This window comes from Salmo salar, chromosome ssa13, assembly GCF_905237065.1.
Source record: "Salmo salar chromosome ssa13, Ssal_v3.1, whole genome shotgun sequence".
Taxonomy (NCBI): Eukaryota; Metazoa; Chordata; class Actinopteri; order Salmoniformes; family Salmonidae; genus Salmo; species Salmo salar.
In genome coordinates this window covers 104866944-104888675 of record NC_059454.1, presented here as the reverse complement: position 1 = coordinate 104888675, position 21732 = coordinate 104866944, and the positions used below count along the sequence as shown (strand labels likewise).

Here is a 21732-nt window from a genome sequence, read left to right as displayed (position 1 = left end):
TGAAGACACTTGCCAGTTGGTCCGTGCATGCTCTGAGTACGCATCCTGGTAATCCATCTGGCCCCGCGGCTTTGTGAATGTTGACCTGTTTAAAGGTCTTACTCACATCGGCTACGGAGAGCATGATCACACAGTCGTCTGGAACAGCTGGTGCATAAAGGCATTTAGCCCGTCTGGTAGGCTCACATCACTTAATAGCTTGCAGCTGGGTTTCCCTTTGTAGTCCATAATAGTTTGCAAGCCATGACACATACTACGAAGGTCAGAGCCAATGTAGTAGGATTCAATCTTAGTCCTGTATTGACGCTTTGGCTGTTTGATGGTTCGTCTGAGGGCATAGCAGGATTTCTTATAAGCGTCCGGGTTAGAGTCCCGCTCCTTGAAAGCGGCAGCTCTAGCCTTTACCTCGGTGCGGATGTTGCCTGTAATCCATAGCTTCTGGTTGGGGTACATACGTACGGTCCAATGGGGACAATGTCGTCGATGCACTTATTAATGAAGCCAGTGACTGAGGTGACTTACTCCTCAATGCCATTGGATGAATTCCGGAACATATTCCAGTCTGTAGCGTAGCATCCGCGTCATCTGACCACTTCCGTATTGAGCGAGTCACTGGTACTTTCTGCTTTAGTTTTTTCTTGTAAGCAGGAATCAGGAGGATAGAATTATGGTCAGATATTCCAAATGGAGGGTGAGGGAGAGCTTTGTACGCTTCTCTGCATGCGGAGTAAAGGTGGCATACATTTTTTCCCCCTCTGGTTGCACATGACATGCTGGTAGAAATGAGGAAAAAAGGATTTAAGTGCATTAAAGTTCCCGGCCACTAGGAGCGCGGCTTCTAGATGAGCATATTCTTGTTTGTTTATTGCCTTATACAGCTCGTTGAGTGTGTCTTAGTGCCAGCGTCGGTTTGTGGTGTTAAATAGACGGATATGAAAAATATAGATGAAAACTCTCCTCGTAGATAGTGTGGTCTAAAGCTTATCATGAGGTACTCTACCTCAGGCGAGCAAAATACCTTGAGACTACCTTAATATTAGATATCGTGCACCAGCTGTTATTGACAAATAGAGACACACCCCCACCCCTCGTCTTAACGGACGTAGCTGTCCTGTCCTGCCGATGCAGGGAAAACCCAGCCAACTGTATATTATCTGTGTTGTAGTTCAACCACGACTCAGTGAAACATAAGATATTACCGTTTTTAATGTCCCGTTGGTAAGATAGTCTCAAATGGAGCTCATCCAGTTTATTCTCCAGTGATTGCACGTTGGCCAATAGAATGGATGCTGGAGGTGGGTTACCCACTCGCCGACAAATTCTCACAAGGCACCCTGATCTCCGGCCCATGTATTTCCTTTTTTTCTTCGTGCGAATGATGGGGATTTGGGCCTTGTCTGGGAGCAGCGCTATATCTTTCACTTCAGTCTCATTAAATAAAAAATCTTTGTCCAGTTCGAGGTGAGTAATCTCGGTTCTGATATCTAGAAGTTATTTTCGGTCATAAGAGACGGTAGAATCAACAGTATGTACAAAATAAGTTACAAACCATGTGAAAAAACACACAAAATAGCACAGGTGGTTAAGAGGCGTTAAAATGGCAGCCATTCCCTCCAGGGCCCTTCTTATCATCACTACTTTTATTGTTGTTGTTATTCAGGATCATTATGTTATGGCTGTTATGGTAAATAAACATGTATATATCCTTCACAACAATAGAGTAGGTATATACCTCCACCAAATAGCAAATCATTATAAATCATGAATCAAGTCGTGTATGATGTGGTCACGCTGTTATTTTTGCACAGCCAATAGGTCACTTGAGGTGAAAGATGTGGCCACATCACAGGACTCGATAAAATATGTTGGTAAAATATGGCAAAGATTTACGAAAATACAACAAAGTAAGACTGGTTGGGCTACATTGTGAAAACAAAAATGTGACGGTGGTTGTTTACATTGTGAAAGAAAAGCAGGCATATGTCAGCCTACAACGTGTACTTTCAACCTACAATGTCTAGGGATTCAACCAATAAGAAAGCGCCCTGTTGGCCCTACAAGCATTCCCATCATCCTCTCTGATTCAATGCTACGTCAGCAGTGGTACCAAAAGATGGCAGTGTCCATAGTAACCCGCCTGGCTGCTAATGCGTGTTTATTGATATTAACTTTAATATTCCACCACAGTAATGCCAATAATATCGCCGCCGCTGCTTCGACTGCAGACGCCCCAAACCGCCGGTTTGAATACAAGTACAGTTTCAAGGGACCGCACCTGTCTCAAGCCGACGGGAATATTCCCTTTTGGGTACACAGTGGAAGTAAGTTTCAGTTTATGACTGGTGCCGGTGGCTAGGCAATTGCTGACCGTTATAATAAGGTGAATTCACTGCGATAGATATCTTGCCATTCTAACCAGCGATTGTAGCTAGCTATTTTGCATGTGGGTGGGGGGACGACATTTTATGACACGTTTGTTGTAGCTATCCGGCTACTGCCTGTACCCACTGAGGATTAGTCAGTGGGCCTGATATCAAACTCGTTTCAACATGTTATGGCAGTGAAATGAGCAGCAACATCAGACGGGGAGAGAAGCAGGAGAAGAGAAGAAATACACATGCAGACATCAGTAAAGTTACCAAGTAGCTAGCTAACGTTAGCTACATTGAGTACTACCTTGTCACGTTCATGCCTGCCAGCTGCCTAAATCACCCTACCCCAAAGTATACCATCTGGTGTTGCCAAGCTTACATTTCATTATAGCTGACACGGTATAAAAGTTGAGGGGGTTCTTGTTAACAACGTTGCAGCCTATAGAAACAAAATATGGACATACAGATCATTCCAGGTTTTGGAAAACTACCACAGCATTGCACACATGCAATAGCCAGCATTGGGTTTTATAATATTATAAGAGAAAACGCTTTAACCTTTTTAAAGTTGGTGAGTATTGTATGGGTTGATTTCTGTTTCCTATTGAATTGATCTGTCCCTCTACTAGCATGGTTTTTGTGTAATGTAAAGGGTTAACAAATCAGTGTCTTTAGAAGCAGTGCAAAGGTCCCGGACTGGTGTCGACTCACCCTGATTTAGGAGTCAATTTGATCATGTTGTCCATTTCTTATCAGGGTACAGAATATGGCATGTTTTACACACACGATTAAACTACTGTGACATTTTGAATGTAGGCTCAAAATATACAAACTATTGTGGACCTTGGCTGTCTACCAAACCCTTGACTGTAATGCTAACAATATTGGGTTTATGTATAGGCTACCTATTTTGTCTTTACTTAAGGTTTCAGAATGTAATTAATCCATGTAAATGTTGTCCACAAAGAACCCTGGAAATAATAATAATAATCTCAGTAACACGTGTACGTAGGCTTAAGACACTAACCCCAAGGCTTGTAAAGAAAATAACTTCTGGTCAATTGTTTACCCTGGACCAATACTGGTTCTCCACCTGTAGTTGCACTATGGGCCATTATGGCTTGGACAAGGCTTACTTACTTTACTTAGTTACGCTATGCAAACAGTTAAACAAGTATTTCTGGACATTCACAGTCAGTCACAAAGCTTCTGTACCGTACAGTCCATTACAGTCATAACGGAATGGACCACTAGTGCTTCTGGTAACTGAGCTGTCTTAGCCTTCTGTCAGTAAGGGTTTGGTCAGTATGACTTTACCCCAACCTTGCTAACTAACATTAACGTCTTGTGTCTTTTCCAGATGCCATCCCCAGTGCCGATCAGGTCCGTATCACCCCCTCTCTCAGGAGTCAGAAGGGCTCGGTCTGGACCAAGACCGCGGTCAACTTTGACAACTGGGAAGCAGAGGTGACATTCCGTGTGTCTGGACGAGGGAGGATGGGAGCGGATGGCCTGGTAAGAGGAACACCACGTTGCCAAGTCAATTTTCCTTTATTATATAAAGATAGGGAAATTCACTCATGTCTAGCTTAATACTAGGCCTTTTCACACAGCATTTTCTTAGCACAGGGCTATCCTTAAATATGGGTTAAATTTAGCCCAGGGCTATCCTACCCTCCTTTCACACAAGCATGACTTAACCCTGGGATAACTGTAGTGTGCTTTAAAAACACTGGCTACAGTATATGTATGCGTCTTGTTATTGTGAAGCTAGCCAAGTGAGCAAGAAGACTTTCCTTCCTATGGCTTCCATATACTCCGACTCTAGCCCATAGGGAATGTGTATCTCTCCCATTATGGCGTCTGTGAGCCCACAGGCAGCTCCGTTGAGGCCATCTCTATTTTGAAGTAGTCAGTTTTCTTCTTCTGCTACTGTTTTTGCGCACAAGTATAATTCATTGGCTGATCCCTCCTGATGACCTGGATGGAATTATGTGAACCTTCCTTAACCCCATAGGAAGTCCCACCCAGTTGACTACTTGAGAATAGAGTACCACAGTATGAGTCATAATACCCATAAAAGCTAGTGGTCGAACAAGGAAATGTTTCCAGTTGTTTTTTCCATCATTCATTTTTCCCATTTTAGAAACACTTTAAAATAAGGGCTGTGTTTCGTGTAGGCTTACCCTGGCATGACATTTTGATAACCATGTCAATTTCTTTAGGAGAAGGTGATTTTTATCAATATAGTTACCTGTATTTACCCCCCCCAACAAACAAACATGGCTATCATTAAGAAATACAAATGCCATGATGATCTGGAAGAGACAGCCAAATTGAGGCAAAGGTAAGAACCTCTGGATTAACTATCTAATGTTAGCTAAATGTAGTAATGAATAAATTGGCTGCATTTTCTTTAAATTGACAATTCTGTGAACAGTCTTGTGCATGTTTTTAAACTGACACAATACCTGTTAGTAAAGGTGTCAGCTAGATATGATGTGCAGCAGCTTGCTGGGATTTGTAGTCTTGCATGATGTCTACATTGATACTAATGACGCTTTTTAGAATCTGAGAAATGAGTAGAGACAAATATATTGATAAAAGTCACCTTGTCCGAGAGAGATTTACATGGTTATCAAAACGTCATGCCTTGGTATGCCTACACGAAACACAGACCTTATTTTAAGTGTTTCTAAAATCGCATATGGGGAAAAATGAATGATGGAAAAACAACTGGAACCATTTCCTTGTTCGACCACTAGGTTTTATGGGTATTATTTTAACTCCACTGTGGGGCTCCTATGGTAAAACTCCTCAATGGCACTCCCCATGCTAAAATGGCCTTATGGGCACTAGAGTCCTCTATAATTCTCTATGCTCTAGCCCTAGTCAGCCTACTGAGCTGAGCCAAGCTGTACTGGCCTGGTCACACATCCACCATAGTTGCTGGAGCCGTGCTGGAAGATATGTGAAAATGAAATATTAGAGCCAGTACAGTATGTTTTGTGTCGGCTCAATAGTGTGATAGGTATGCCTATTAATGTCCATTGAGCTACCTATGCCTATATCCCGGCAGCTAGTCTGCTGGTAGTGAATGTGGGGTTGTGCTGACCTTTCAGCTCAGACTACAGGTTAATCCCCTTGTTTATCTCTGCATGTCTGTCCTGTCCCTGTGTGGCTCAGATAGGTAAACGCGTGGCACTAGTAACGCCAAGGTCGTGGGTTCAAGTCCTACATTATGCGTTCACTGTACTGTACATTTTACTGTATCTACTGTCTCTATATTTATCTCTCTGTCCCTCGGCTGCGCTACTGTTACCTATGGTTATTCAGACCGTTAAAATAAGTATTTTTGGACATTCACAGTCTCCATGTCCTCATCCCTCTAACAGGCGATATGGTTCACCAGTGCACAAGGCCTGGATGGTCCTGTCTATGGAGCCGCTGACAACTGGAACGGCATCGGCATCTTCTTCGATTCCTTTGACAACGATGGGAAGGTTGGTGCTCAAATTTTATGATTTTATTACGTTCATTTAATCAATTTACAATAAATGTATTTATTTATTTAATTATGGCTAAAGCAAAAAAGTCAAAAGGATATTGCAAATTAATTCAGGTAAAATGTAAATTAACCGTTTTTTTTCATAATGTCATTAATACTTTTAAAATTCAAATACACATACTCATATTTTCAAGTTGTAGCCTAGGTCTGATAGCATGTATTGGACGTTGTGAAAGAAACACAATGACCTTTAAAACCTAGATTAGGTAGATTACAGATTGTTGTTTGTTTTACTGTTTGTTTTAGAAAAATAACCCTGCTGTGCTGGTAGTGGGAAACAATGGCAAACTTGTTTATGATCACCCAAAGTAAGTCAACATTTCCTTCGCCTTACTGACATCACCAACTGAACATTTTTACAACTTAAAAGAAGATTAGAAAATATAATTATTTATTTGTGGTTGGAGATTATAATCCTCTCTCTCATCCTAATCTCCCTGGGCAGTGAAAGCTGGAAATCACTTTTCTGTGCCATCTATGTCTTAGAGCTTACACCACTGTCTTCTGTGTCGTCACTACTCTGTGTTTACACATTAATTGGAACTGTTTTCCTTAATTTCTGAAATCTCCAAACCATGTATTTTCTGTTTGTATGGCCATCTATGGAGCACTATATTCTCTGTACTTGTTTCTCTTGCTGCTATGGTGCATGTATCCTTTATACTTGTTATAAATCCAGGTCTGCCTTTGTACTTTGTATTGTCGATGCTTGTGGGGATGAATGAATTTCCCTTCTTGTGATATATATATAAAGTAGTACTACTACTACTTCTAATACTACTATGTAATGTGTCTAAAAAAAGGATGTTTTCTTTTCAGTGATGGCACGACTCAGGCCCTGGGGACATGTTTAAGAGACTTCCGTAACAAACCCTATCCCGTCAGAGCCAAAATAACATACTATAAAAGAACACTAATAGTAAGTAAATTATCAATCCCCTCCAATTTAAAAACCCTAGACAAATTTGACTGGTGTTTTTATATTGGCCATTTATTGAGAACACGATAAAATGATCAACACCCGAATGCATCAAACACAGAAATATGCCGCGCCTCCCAAGTGGCGCAGCGGTCTAAGGCACTGCATCGCAGTGCTTGAGGTGTCACTACAGATCTGGGTTCGATCCTGGATCTGTAGAGACACGTGAGGCGGTGCACAATTGGCCCAGCGTTGTTCGGGTTAGGGGAGGGTTTGGCTGGCTGGGATGTCGTTGTCCCATCGCGCTCGGGTGAATCATGTGGTGGGCCGGGCGCATGCACGCTGACACGGTCGCCAGTTGTACGGTGTTTCCTTCAACACATTGGTGCGGCTGGCTTCCGGGTTAAGCAAGCAGTGTGTCAAGAAGCAGTGCGGCTTGGCAGGGTCGTGTTTCGGAGGACGCATGGCTCTCGACCTTCGCCTCTCCCGAGTCCGTACGTGAGTCACATCGATGGGCCAAGACTTACTCCCAATTTGGATATTAAGAAATTGGGGAGGAAAAAGGGTAAAACAGTACACAATTATAATGCATTTTAATTGATTGCACTTGGTTAATGTGCTAAAAACCTTGTCTGTCCTGTCAGGTGCTGATCAACAATGGGTTCACACCAGATAAGGATGACTATGAGTTTTGTACAAAAGTGGACAACATGGTCATTCCACAGGAGGGCTACTTCGGCATCTCCGCTGCCACTGGTGGTCTAGCAGGTGGTTATCTTGGTAACAGTTTAATTGAGACCTGCAGGTATAATGCATTGTGGTTGTAATGCATTATTAAACTTGCCTTAAGACCCCCTTTTTATGACCCCCTTTTTATGTCATTTCTTTCAAATTAGATTTTTACTTTTCCTAATTTATTTAGATTAAACTGCTTGAAATGTAAAATGTGGGTATTGTTAGGTTGTAATGGTCAATCATGAAACCAATTATTTTGTTTTTATCATATTTAATGTGTTTTGAATGTAACTTTTGTCTTCCAGATGATCATGATGTCCTGTCCTTCTTGACGTTCAGACTATCAGAACCTGGCCAAGAACTGGTAACTAGATTTTCTTAGTTATACTACTCATAGTCATATCTGTAACTGGTACAGTTTCCACTTACCACAAGTTAAACCACTTACAGTACCACTCAGTACAATTTTAAATGGAAGAACATCAGAGTGAATTGTGTGCCCTATTTCTTCGATAGAGGTATGAGAAAGCATTATGTAAGTAAGAGGAGTACAGTGCATCAGTCTCTTCAGTGCTGGTTCACAGGGCTTGTTTTGTCCCATTTGAAGCCCCCACCTGAAGCAGAGATGCCCAAGCAGGACAAGGACAAGTACCAGGAGGAATTTGAGAACTTTCAGCAGGATCTGGACAAAAAGAAAGAGGACTATCAGAAGGAGCATCCGGACATTCAGGGACAACCCAGTTAGTTTCACTCAATAATATTCCTCACACTTCATCCTGTCTTTGCTATACATGTTATATGCTACTTTTTACATTCTAGATCAGGGATGGGCAATTTTTTTAATTAGGCTGCGGACCCATTAAAAAAATTACATACTGTACCAGTCAAAAGTTGACACCTACTCATTTAAGGTTTTTCTATTTTTTATTTTTTTTTAAACTATTTTTATACATTGTAGAATAATAGTGAAGACATCAAAACTATGAAATAACACATGGAATCATGAGGTAAGCAAAAAAAGGGTTAAACAAATCAAAATATATTTTCTATTTGAGATTCTTCAAAGTAGCCACCCTTTGCCTTGATGACAGCTTTGCACAATCTTGGCATTCTCTCAACCAGCTTTGAGGAAGTCCCCTGGAATGCGTTTCAATTAGCAGGTGTGCCTTGTTAATTTGTGGAATTTATTTCCTTAATGCGTTTGAGCCAATCAGTTGTGTTTTGACAAGGTAGGGCTATATTCTGTATACCACCCCTATTTGGTAAAATATTAAGTCCATATTTTGGGAAGAACAGCTCAAATAAGCAGAGAGAAACGACAGTCCATCATTAAGACATGAAGGTCAGTCAATGTAGAAAATTTCAAGGACTTTGAACGTTTCTTCAAGTGCAGTCGCAAAACCATCAAGCTCTGTTATGAAACTGGCTCTCATGAGGACCGCCACAGGAAAGGAAGACCCAGAGTTACCTCTGCTGCAGAGGATAAGTTCATTAGAGTTACCAGCCTTATAAATTGCAGCCAAAATAAATGCTTCAGAGTTCAAGTAACAGACCAGACCCATTTCAACCTCATCTGTTCAGAGGAGACTGTGAATCAGTCCTTCATGGTCGAATTGCTGCAAAGAAACCACTACTAAAGGACACCAATAACAAGAAGAGCTTTGCTTGGGCTAAGAAACAGGAGCCGCAGACATTAGACCAGTGGAAATCGGTCCTTTGGTCTGATGAGTCCAAATTTGAGATTTTTGGTTCCAACCGTTGTCTTTGTGAGACGCAGAATAGGTGAATGGATGATCTCTGCATGTGTGGTTTCCACCGTGAAGCATGGAGGAGGACAGTGCTGGTGACACTGTCAGTGATTTTATTTCGAATTCAAGGCACAGTTAACCAGCATGGCTACCACAGCATTGTGCAGCGATACTCCATCCCATCTGGTTTGCGCTTAGTGCGACTATCAATTGTTTTTCAACAGGACAATGACCCAACACACCTCCAGGCTGTGTAAGGGCTATTTGACCAAGAAGGAGAGTGATGGAGTGCCGCGTCAGATGACCTCCACAATCACCCGACCTCAACCCAATTGAGATGGTTGGGATGAGTTGGACCGCAGAGTGAAGGAAAAGCAGCCAACAAGTGCTCAGCATATGTGGGAACTCCGTCAAGACAGTTGGAAAAGCATTCCAGGTGAAGCTGGTTGAAGAATCTGAAAAATGAAATATATTTTGATTTGTTTAACACCGTTTTTGGTTACTTCATGATTCCATGTGTTATTTCATAGTTGTATCTTATCTTCACTATAATTCTACAAGGTAGAAAATAGTAACGATAAAAGCCCTTGTAGATAGATAGATAGATATATCTCAGAGCCTGGCCATCTAGATTTTCCTATGTAAATATGATATTTCTATTTTTATTTTTTTTATACATTTGCAAAAATGTCAACCTGTTTTTGCTTTACATTTAAGGGATATTGTGTGTAAATTAATGAGGGGCGAACAATTTAATCAATTTTCGAATAAGGCATAACCAAATGTGAAAAAAGTAAACAGGTCTGAATACTTCCCGAATGGATATGTCCATCTTCTAATACTAGATGCTAATACTAAATGCCAGACTGCCCAGATGCTAATACTAGATGCTAATGATAGATGCCAGACTGCCCAGATGCTAATACTAGATGCTAACGATAGATGCTAGACTGCCCAGATGCTAATACTAGATGCTAGCGATAGATGCTAGACTGCCCAGATGCTAATAAGACGTCCTTCTGTCTGATCTGTGTAGTTGAGGACATGTATGAGAGTGTGAACGACAGAGAGATCCGCCAAGTGTTTGAGGGCCAGAACCGGATCCATCTGGAGATCAAGCAGCTTCACCATCAGCTGGCCGTGATCCTGGACGAACAGCGGCGCTATGTATCCGTGGCTACCGACGAGATCTCCAAGCGCCAAGGGGAGTCTGGAGGACAGGTGGGACAGGTAGGAAGTCTAGGAAGACCACGAGCGCACATGCATACAAACACACACACACATACAGTATATTGTTCATATCAATAGAACCACATACTGAAGTTTTTTATAATTTTACTAAAAAGAATCATGACATGTTTCAGTAATTTTTATGTTTATTGAATTCTTCAGGCGCCGAGTCAAGAGATGGGTGCAGTGGTTGCAACACAACAGGAAGTACTGAGGAACCTGAACGAGTTGAGGTGGGTACTGTAACAGCGATTGTTGTTTTGTTATTATTCTTTAACTGTATTTATCACACACACAGTACGGTACGTAAGATCTGATATTCCAGACAAACAAGCTATTGTTTTTCAATCCAGGCCATAATGAAATCCTTATTAAATCTCATATTTAATCTCACAATACCCCACTGCTGCAGGTGTCTCAGCCTAGACTCAATAATCTGCAAAATTGTTTTTTGTCTCTTGCTTCCCAGTCTGAAATCCCCCTCCTGGCAAGTCTGTAGGATTTACTATGATACCTTAACTACAAGTCCCCAAGACTATGATACCTTAAACCTCCTCCACTACACCCCCCCCCTAGTAGGATAGACACCTTATCTCCCCAGGAGCTCATCTCTAATCCATGTTTGCTGACTTTCGCTGTGTTTTGTGCATGAGCATATGAGCTCGGGGGTCTGGTGGGCGGTTCTTTCCTTTATAGAGCATCCGAGCTGCATTCTAGACTAGAGGACGAATACATTTTAAAAAATTCTTATGACATCATGACTGTTTTCTAACATGGACCTTGTCAGTGCTTTGAGAAGATATAACGTATAGCCTAACCGTTATTTATTTCCGTTACTTGACGTAACCATTGTTTCCTAAATATGTCGATATTTTCAGGTTCTAGTAGATTAAAGCAATAGTTCACCCAAATTAACAATTGCATATTGGTTTCCTTACCCTTTTAAGCAGTCTATTGACAAGGTTTGACAGCATTCCATTCTTTGGTTTCATTACCTGGCTATTCCAAATGCTTACTTTTTACTTGAAAAATTACAATAAATTGCATTTGTGCCACAAATGCTAAAATGTTAGCATGTGGAAACAGTGGCCAGGTAAACAAACCAAATCATATATTGCTGTCATTCCTAGTCCATAGTCTAGAAATGAGTGTGTTCGGAAAGTATTCAAACACCTTGACTTTTTCACATTTATTTTGTCACATTAAAGCCTTATTCTAAAATTGATTCAATTGTTTTTTTCCCCCTCGTCAATCTACACGCAATGCCCCAAAATGACAAAGCAAAAAAATTGTTTTGCAAATGTATAAATTAAAAAAAGAACGTAAATATCACATTTTGCATAAGTATTCAGACCCTTTACTCAGTACTTTGTTGAAGCATTTTTGGCAGCGGTTCCAGCCTTGAGTCTTCTTGGGTATGACGCTACAAGCTTGGCACACCTGTATTTGGGGAGTTTCTCCCATTCTTCTCTCCAGAGATGTTTGATCGGGTTCAAGTCAGGGCTCTGGCTGGGCCGCTCAAGGACATTCAGAGACTTGTCCTGAAGCCGCTCCTGCGTTGTCTGGGCTGTGTGCTTAGGGTTGTTGTCCTGTTGGAAGGTGAACCTTCACCCCAGTCTGAGAACCTGCTCCAGAACGTTCAGGATTTCATCAAGGATTTCTCTGTACTTGGCTCTGTTCATCTTTCCCTCGATCCTGACTAGTCTCCCAGTCCCTGCCTCTGAAAAACATCTCCACAGCATGATGCTGCCACCACCGTGCTTCACCGTAGGGATGGTACCAGGTTTCCTCCAGATGTGACGCTTGACATTCAGGCCAAAGTGTTCAATCTTGGTTTCATCAGACCAGAGAATCTTGTTTCTCATGGTCTGAGAGTCCTTTAGGTGTTTTTGGAAAACTCCAAGCGGGCTGTCATGTGCCTTTCCGTCTGGTCGCTACCATAAAGGCCTGATTGGTGGAGTGCTGCAGAGATTGTTGTCCTTCTGGAATGTTCTCACATCTCCACAGAGGAAATCTGGAGCTCTGTCAGAGTGACCATCGGGTTCTTGGTCACCTCCCTGACCAAGGCCCTTCTCTCCCGATTGCACAGTTTGGACAGGCAGCCAGCTCTAGGAAGAGTCTTGGTTGTTCCAAACTTCTTCCATTTAAGAATTATGTTATTGAGGACCTTCAATGCTGCAGAAATGTTTTGGCACCCTTCCTCAGATCTGTGCCTCAACACAAACCTGGTTCGGCACTCTACGGACAATTCCTTTGACATCATGGCTTGGTGTTTGCTCTGACATGCACTGTCAACTGTGGGACCTTTTATATAGACACGTGTGTGCCTTTCCAAATCATGTCCAATCAATTGAATTTACCACAGATGGACTCCAATCAAGTTGTAGAAACATCTCAAGGATGATCAATGGAAGCAGGATGCGCTTGAGCTCAATTTTTTTGTTTCATAGCAAAGGATCTGAATAGTTACGTAAAATGTGATATTTTTTATAAATTAGCAAAATGTTCTAAACCTGTTATCACTTTGTCATTATTGGGTATTTTGTGTAGAATTATGAGCAGGGAAGAAAGCAAATTCATCCATTTTAGAATAAGGGTGTAACGTAACAAAATGTGGAAAAAGTCAAAGGGGTCTGAATACTTTCAAAATGCACCGTACATATATTCTTTAGATACTTCTGTCAGCCTCTCAGGCTTTTCATATGATCTTAGGATCATGCAGATTAAGACTCTGTGTTAGTCTTTTTGTTAGAGGCTAGCGATACAAATAAAGGTTTGATGGTGTAACTTAATCCTGATGAAAGATGACAATCTCCGTTCTTTTGTCAACAACATCAGTTACATCAATTGTTTGTCTTTTCCATTGACGAATAACAATAACATATTTTGTTCTTAGGTATTATGATATCGAAGGTACAGACAGACAGACAGACAAAATATTCAACCATTATGGGGAGAGAGCCATATTCCAAGGAAAGTCTCTTGGTATTAGAAAATAATGATGACGCTTTATTTTGGATAGTACAGATTTTCCGTCTGTAGATGCTCTACAGATAGTTTGTTGATAGTATGACCGTCTGATAAGAAACTGCTTGCTAAGGTTACTGATGGTCTGTAGATGCTCTACAGATAGTTTGTTGATAAGAAACTGCTTGCTAAGGTTACTGATGGTCTGTAGATGCTCTACAGATAGTTTGTTGATAGTATGACCGTCTGATAAGAAACTGCTTGCTAAGGTTACTGATGGTCTGTAGATGCTCTACAGATAGTTTGTTGATAAGAAACTGCTTGCTAAGGTTACTGATGGTCTGTAGATGCTCTACAGATAGTTTGTTGATAGTATGACCGTCTGATAAGAAACTGCTTGCTAAGGTTACTGATGGTCTGTAGATGCTCTACAGATAGTTTGTTGATAGTATGACCGTCTGATAAGAAACTGCTTGCTAAGGTTACTGATGGTCTGTAGATGCTCTACAGATAGTTTGTTGATAAGAAACTGCTTGCTAAGGTTACTGATGGTCTGTAGATGCTCTACAGATAGTTTGTTGATAGTATGACCGTCTGATAAGAAACTGCTTGCTAAGGTTACTGATGGTCTGTAGATGCTCTACAGATAGTTTGTTGATAAGAAACTGCTTGCTAAGGTTACTGATGGTCTGTAGATGCTCTACAGACTATCCAAATAGTCTTACCAAAATTATCATTTGACATGATCAATATTGATGAATATATCACTAAGGCTAACTAGTGTTCATTTATTATTATTATTTGACTAGTTTTTCATAACTGTAGAATTATGCGGTTAAAGTATTCACACGCCTTTACTTTTTCCACATTTTTATTGCGTTACAGCTAGGGCTTTGGCAGTCATATATAACATTTTGTCAGCTGGTGATTGTCAAGAAAATAACTGCCGGTCTCACAGTAATTAACCGTTAATTAACAAACACATTTAACATCTCCTGGCTTCCACACACAGCCTACAAGCCACTGATGCAGACCTTTGGAACATCTACATATATTTTTTTTAGACGGGTCTAAAGAAACAGATGACATTTTCTTCATATATTTCAGAAGAACAGAATAGCATACGCTGAGTTGTCCTCATGTTAGGCCCTGATCTGGCTGTGCCACATGGCTGTGGGCTACGCTAGTTCATTTAGCAGACAATATTTGCTTAGAAATCCGTGGCATTATTTATATTTAATAGTATGAAGAATACAAATGAACATAGCTGAATAAAATAGAAAGGATGTTTTCTCCAAATTGAGAGAGTGCACACATGCAGCTATTGTGTTAGCGATTAACAAAGAAACAGATCCTCCTATTTGTTTAATTTATTTATGTAACTTTAGTTGTGATACAAATGTTGTGCTATATGTTTTGATTTTTTTTAATACATTCTAAGGCTGCGTGATGCGACATGATGATTTGAAAGGAGTCGGATAAGTTATGAGCTCTGCTTTGTTTTACGCTCAGGCTGCATGAGCAAAAGCACTAGCCTATGTCAATCTACTTTCCCCCATAGTACAAAAGTTGACCTATTCTGTGCGAGGGGGAAATAAATATTCCAAACATAGTCTGGGACAGTTGTGGGATGTGACCGATCCCAAATGAATACAACCACTAGCATCGAAAAACCTTTTAAAAGCAATGAGGCTGACGCAACAGATCAGAACGTTTAGCTTAAAATGTTGATAAACTATTTAGTCTTTTCAAATTGCATAGCCTGTAGAAACGTTGAGCAACATGAGCTCATGGGATCTCATGAAGTGTTTGATTAGATTTCTGATTACATTTGCGTTGATGTCAGTGTGATTAGAGGGACAGTAGAGTGCTGAGTACCAGGCAGTTAGAAAGTTTAGTAGGTTACTAATGACCATCAGCAGCATCAGAGCTTGGAGAAGCCTAATTACCGTGACTAAACGGTCACGTGGAATTTGACTGCCGTCATGACTTGTGACCACCGGTGTGGCAGTAATATGATCACGTAACAACCAAAGTTACAGCCTGAATTTTGTCACTGGCCTACTACACACATTACCCCATAATGTCAAAGTGGAATTAAGTTTTTAGACATTTTAACAAATTAATAAAAAAAATTAAAAGCCATAAGTTTTCAACCCCTTTGTTATGGCAAACCTAAATAAGTTCAGTAGTAACACGTCACATAAGTTCAGGAGTTGTTGTTGCCATCCTGTACTTGTCCCGCAGGTGTGATGTTCGGATGTACCGATCCTGTGCAGGTGTTGTTACACGTGGTCTGCCACTGCGAGGAAAATCAGCTGTCCGTCCTGTCTCCCTGTAGCGCTGTCTTAGGCGTCTCACAGTACGGACATTGCAATTTATTGCCCTGGCCACATCTGCAGTCCTCATGCCTCCTTGCAGCATGCCTAAGGCACGTTCACGCAGATGAGCAGGGACCCTGGGCATCTTTCTTTTGGTATTTTTCAGAGTCAGTAGAAAGGCCTCTTTAGTGTCCTAAGTTTAATTGCCTACCGTCTGTAAGCTGTTAGTGTCTTAATGACCGTTCCACACGTGCATGTTCATTCATTGTTTATGGTTCATTGAACAAGCATGGGAAACGGTGTTTAAACCCTTTACAGTGATCTGTGAAGTTAATTCGTAAAAATCCAAATAACTTTGAAAGACAGGGTCGACAGGGTCCTGAAAAAGGGCCGTTTCTTTTTTTTTGCTGAGTTTATATATACAGGACCCTGTCTTTCAAAGATAATTCGTAAAAATCCAAATAACTTTTACATTTTTACATTTTAGTCATTTAGCAGACGCTCTTACCCAGAGCGACTTACAGTAGTGAATGCATACATTTCATACATTTTTTTTTTTTTTTTTACCTACTGGAAAAAAGAGATCTTCACTGTAAAGGGTTTAAACACTGTTTCCCATTTTTGTTCAGACTTTGAGCATGAAGTTATTAATTACACTTTGGATGGTGTATCAATACTCCCAGTCAATACAAAGATACAGGCATCCTTTCTAATTCAGTTGCCAGAGAGGAAGAAAACCGCTCAGGGATTTTACCGTGAGGCCAATGGGCACTTTAAAACAGTCGAGTTTAATGTTTATTAGGCACACCACCCCCGTTCATGAAAATGGATCGCTTCTACAGACAGTGAGGCATTCAGTTACTTTTCTATTGAATGATAGAATGGGCAAAACCAGTGACGTCAGCGACTTTGAGCGTGGTGTGATCGTCGGTTACCAGGCACGCCAGATCCAGTGTATCAGAAATGTCCACCCTCCTGAGCTTTACACGCACGACAGTGTCTAGGGTTTACCGAGAATGGTGCGACATCCAGTCAGCGACAGTTCTGTGGGCGAAAAAACTGCTTGTTGATGAGAGACAGGTCGAAGGAATCGTGCAAGCTAAAAGGGCGGACCGCAAACAGACAAGTAGCGGCGCAGTACAACAGTCATATGCAGAACGGCATTCACTCAGTACTGATAGAAATGTATTTCATTCTTGCTCTGTATTTTATTTTTAATTTTTTTTATAAAAGTCAGAGTTGTAAACAGTTTCATTTTATCACATAGCTAACCAAGTTAGCAAGCATGGTGTTTTTCTTTTGACTAGTCACAGGTCACGCTAGAAAAGATCATTATGATGCTTTGTGTTCAACCCGCACCTCTGCCTCTTTTTACTTGTGGATGGCGACTTCAGGTTTTCAGGAACACTTTGAAAAGTAACTTTAAACTGTGTTGATCAGTCAGCGCAAATTTCGATTATAATAACATGAAGAAAATTTAATTGACAGAGGAGGGAGCGTACTGAATTAATACATATGGTAAGGGATAGAATATACTCTGGATCTTCTAACAGCAATGTGTCTGTCTGGTGTGTGCATGTATTATAGTGTAACGACCCTGGGTTTATAAACGCGGAAATCGACGACCCTGGGTTTATAATCGCAGAAATCGACTCTGCCGTTCGAGCATGCTTTTGCGGCACAGTCGATAGCGCGCTGGACTTCGGGCTAGAAGGTCGAGGGTTCGATACCTGCTCCCTGCTGTTTCATTACAATAAATGAATTAGCAGCGTGGCAGTTTTCCCAAAGTTTCCAAAGTATTGTGCATCTAACTAGCTATAATAGCAGCCAAGGACGTCTGCTAGCTTATTTGTGCTCTGATTTACACCCAAGTGTCCAGGTCAGCAGTTTATACAGATGACTGTCTTCAGCCATAGGAAAAACCTTCCGTAGCAAAATATACAGAGCTAGCTAGTTAGCTAGCTACCTTCCTTTTGCTTCTCATCCAACTAGCCTTCTACTCGCAAGCTGCTACTGTTGGGCAGCAACCGAGTTGCTCGACTGTTTTAAAACTCTGAGATTCGACTGAAAAGATGTTAGTATTGTCAGAAATGCTACCAAAAGGTAGCACATCGTTGGTTTTCATTGGGCAGATTTGTGCATGTGAGAGTGGTAAATTTAGATATATTTTTTTAAACTGTTGCACCTACAAACTTAATCATTCCAAATGGATCTAAGTCTAATGTTCACCTTATGGACGCTGTAGATTTGTTTTAATCCGACGTCTAGAATTTGAGCTAGGTTTTGGGCAAAATAATTGTCTGACGACCCTAGTGCTAACGACCCATCAGAAATCAGATATACTGATTCTCTGGAATGGCTGGACGGATCATGACGAGAGGCGGGGAGTGTGTTGTGTACCTCCCAAGTTGATTTGCACATTTTCGTTGACAGATATGATGGTAGGGAGATTTTGAATTTAACATTGAACTTCAAAGAATGCGTACTACAGCCGAGCCACCGGCACAACATTAAGACTATACAAACAGTACAGACATACTGTACATCTGACTCTAATGCAGTAACGTGATTGGTCTGTATGGGATTATAATCTAGTAGATTATTATGCCCTCGTTAAGGTCTTGACCCCGTCTATAGAGATGTGAATTATGATTATATGATTGACCTCGTCTTACTGTTAGTCTCTGGTAAATTATGTTCTCTGATCTGAGAAGGGCTTTCTCATAAATGGGTCACTTGGACAAGATAAAGATTAGACTCACAGTTTTAATAAATGTTCACTTACTTTCTCGAGGGAGATTTGCCTGCTTCTTAATTTTGAGAAACAAATTGGATTTTGTTTATACAAATGTCTTCTACTGTCTGACCATCCCTCAGCTGTGTGCTTTGTGCCATGTGGCCCTGGGCTGGCTGCAAGAAAAGGATACATCTCGGGCACCATTTGTCCTTGGAGGATTTGACATCAGTCTTTAAATACATCCTTCATACACAGATACAAAACATGGGATCCTTCTGATTGCTTTCTTGATGTCGCAGTTCCCCCCTAGACCTATATACTTACAGCCTTCCAATTGCTTTCATTTGTCAAGTGTTTTTGGCTTGTAATCATCTTAAATCTTAAGACGATATTAATGGGAAAAGACGTACCCCTCCTGTTAGTAAAATTACATTATAAGAAAATGTAATTTAATCAGAAACGTATCTTGTTCTCTTTATTAAAATGTCAACTGAGTTTTATTCTGCTCCTTTGATACATGCCACTTTGATTGCACATTTACAGAAGCCACAATGTAATTAAAAAAAATATATTATGATTTCAATAGACAATACCATGTGTTATACTGGTTAAGGTTAACCCCTAACCAGCAAATAATTTCACAGAGAAAGGAGTATTGTAAACTGACAAATCCATAACAACCCATGTACAGTGCATTTGGAAAGTTTCAAGACTCCTTGACTTTTTCCTGATTTTGTTACGTTACAGCGTTATTCAAATACATTACCCCATAGCACAAAGCAAAAACAGTTAGAAACATTTTTTCTTTTTTTGCAAATTTCTTACAAATGGAAAACTGAAATATGACATTTACATAAGTATTCAGACCCTTTACTCAGTAATTTGTTGAAGCAGCTTTTGGTAATGATTACAGCCTCGAGTCTTCTTGGGTATGATGCTACAAACTTGGCACACCTGTATTTGGGGAGTTTCTCCTATTCTTCTCTGCAGATCCTCTCAAGCTCTGTCAGGTTGGATGGGGAGTGTCTCTGCACAGCTATTTTCAGGTCACTCCAGAGATGTTAGATTGGGTTCAAGTCCAGGCTCTGGCTGGGCCAGTCAAGGACATTCAGAGACTTGTCCCGAAGTCACTCCTGCATTGTCTTGGCTGTGTGCTTAGTGTCGTTGTCCTATTGGAAGGTGAATGAATCAATTTTAGAATAGGGCTGTAACGTGAAAAATTCGAGGGGTATGGATACTTTCCGAATGCACTGTGTAGATGTTTTTTTTTTATTCAATTTTTTTTTCTGACTTTTATTGAACAGAGAGATGATGACAGTGGGGAAAGAGAACTTTGTGTCAAAGGGAAGTAGGCAGGATTCAGACCCATGCCGACACCATAGATGTGTGCTGGAGGCTGCGGCTTACACCGCTTGGCCACCATCACAACACATTTGAGAGATTCCCAATCTGAAATTTGCCCTTGGCTAAGGTCAATACTTTTGGTATTATTTATAAATAGTGTGAATACATTTTTTCTGTTTTAAACCTTGGAAAATTGAATATGATCTATAATATTTCGCTAAGTTGTTTTTATTAAGATACTGTACATCTGGGTTAAGAACATGGGATTAATTCAGCAATCATGCCCCTTTTTTTGTTAATGGTAGATTTTGTTTCTGATGTTAAGGATAAATGGCCTTTTGGGAAGATCCTAAAGAGGATTTAGAGATTGACTTTGGACCGTTCACTGTGACATTAAGATTATATATTGTTCATTACAGTACGTTTGCTGTCTTTTCTTAGCTCTGGAGGGGACTTTTGGCTGGATTTAACAAAACCCAAACTGTAGGAAACAAAACCCAAACTGTAGGAAACAAAACCCAAACTGTAGGAAACCCGCACTGTCATTCAAATTGTTTCTGGGTTGCCTTGGGTGTTCTACCGATTTGTGCCAATGCCTTCAGAGCACCTACGCGTGGGTTAGAATCCAGACCATTCCATCATACTCTCTCTCTCTCTCGTACCAGCTTTCCTGTCACCCCCTCACTCTCTGTCCAGGAGCAGGGCTGGATTAATGCAGGGGCTTACTGGGGTTGAAGCCGCCAGGTCCGTGGGGGCCCAAGAAGCAGCAAAAATAAATAGAAAATGCGTATTATTTATAAAACCCAAACATAGGTGCTCTGAAGATATATATATATATATATATCTCCGCCAACCACAGGAGGATTCAGAAGTCCGCTCTCAATGAGTATAGACAGCCTGCTGCCGCTCTGCTAATCGTCAGATCGGGGGGAGGTGGTAAGGGTGCCCACGTGGGTAACGGGTGGGCCCTGCCTTGATTGGGTTACTGATTAATAAAAAAACACAGGGTTTCGGCCCACCACGAGCTGCCAGAACCGCTTCAATGCGCCCTGGCTTAGATTCTACAAGTGGACCTAAACCATGCCAGAAAAATGCATTTCGGTTGGATTGTTCAAAAATATTTCTTATTTATTTCTGTTTCAATTATTTGGGTTGAATGCTGTAACAACACAGACTAAAACAGTTAATACAAGTCCCATGATGGCAGTGACTGTCCATTACTGCTCATCACTTATTAACCATCATTTATTCACATTACTTTAATAAAATATTTCAGATGTGTATATTGCATTGGTTTTATTTGATGACTCTATTATTTCATTCCAAGTCATCATCTCATCTTTATAGAGCTGCTGTCTTGACAAAATCACTATTTTAGTAGTTCTTCAAAGTAAATAAGGCTGAATACCAAAGATCTAACGATCAGTGGTTCCCAAATATTTTTTATTGTCCTGTACCCCTTCAAACATTCAACCTCCAGCTGCGTACCCCCTCTAGCACCAGGGTCAGCGCACTCTCAAATGTTGTTTTTTTTGCCATCGTTGTAAGCCTGCCACACACACACATTTATACAATAAATGTATTAAATAATAGAATGAGTGAGTTTTTGTCACAACCCAGCTAGAGGGAAGTGACAGAGAGCTCTTATAGTACCAGGGCATAAATAATATAATAATAATCAATAATTTACTCTTTATTTAACCGTCTTACATATAAAACCTTATTTGTTCATTGAAATTTGTGAATAACTCACCACAGGTTAATGAGAAGGGTGTGCTTAAAGGATGCACA

General features: G+C 40.7%; 1 protein-coding gene across 2 annotated transcripts in view; it reads left to right on the top strand.

Annotated features, from left to right (window-relative positions):
- The first annotated feature begins 2045 nt into the window (after positions 1 to 2045).
- The window catches only part of lman1 (lectin, mannose-binding, 1), a 31163-nt gene continuing 11476 nt past the window's right edge, over positions 2046 to 21732 (top strand). The window contains exons 1-10 of one of the 2 annotated variants that reach the window (XM_014138846.2): positions 2046 to 2321; positions 3733 to 3887; positions 5768 to 5875; positions 6187 to 6248; positions 6760 to 6859; positions 7504 to 7627; positions 7900 to 7958; positions 8202 to 8334; positions 10379 to 10572; positions 10735 to 10805. In XM_014138846.2, coding sequence (XP_013994321.1) covers positions 2087 to 2321; positions 3733 to 3887; positions 5768 to 5875; positions 6187 to 6248; positions 6760 to 6859; positions 7504 to 7627; positions 7900 to 7958; positions 8202 to 8334; positions 10379 to 10572; positions 10735 to 10805 — 1241 coding nt within the window. In that variant the 5' untranslated portion in view covers positions 2046 to 2086. Of the gene's footprint in view, positions 2322 to 3732; positions 3888 to 5767; positions 5876 to 6186; positions 6249 to 6759; positions 6860 to 7503; positions 7640 to 7899; positions 7959 to 8201; positions 8335 to 10378; positions 10573 to 10734; positions 10806 to 21732 lie in introns of both variants that reach the window. The other variant, XM_014138845.2, reaches the window with a different exon arrangement.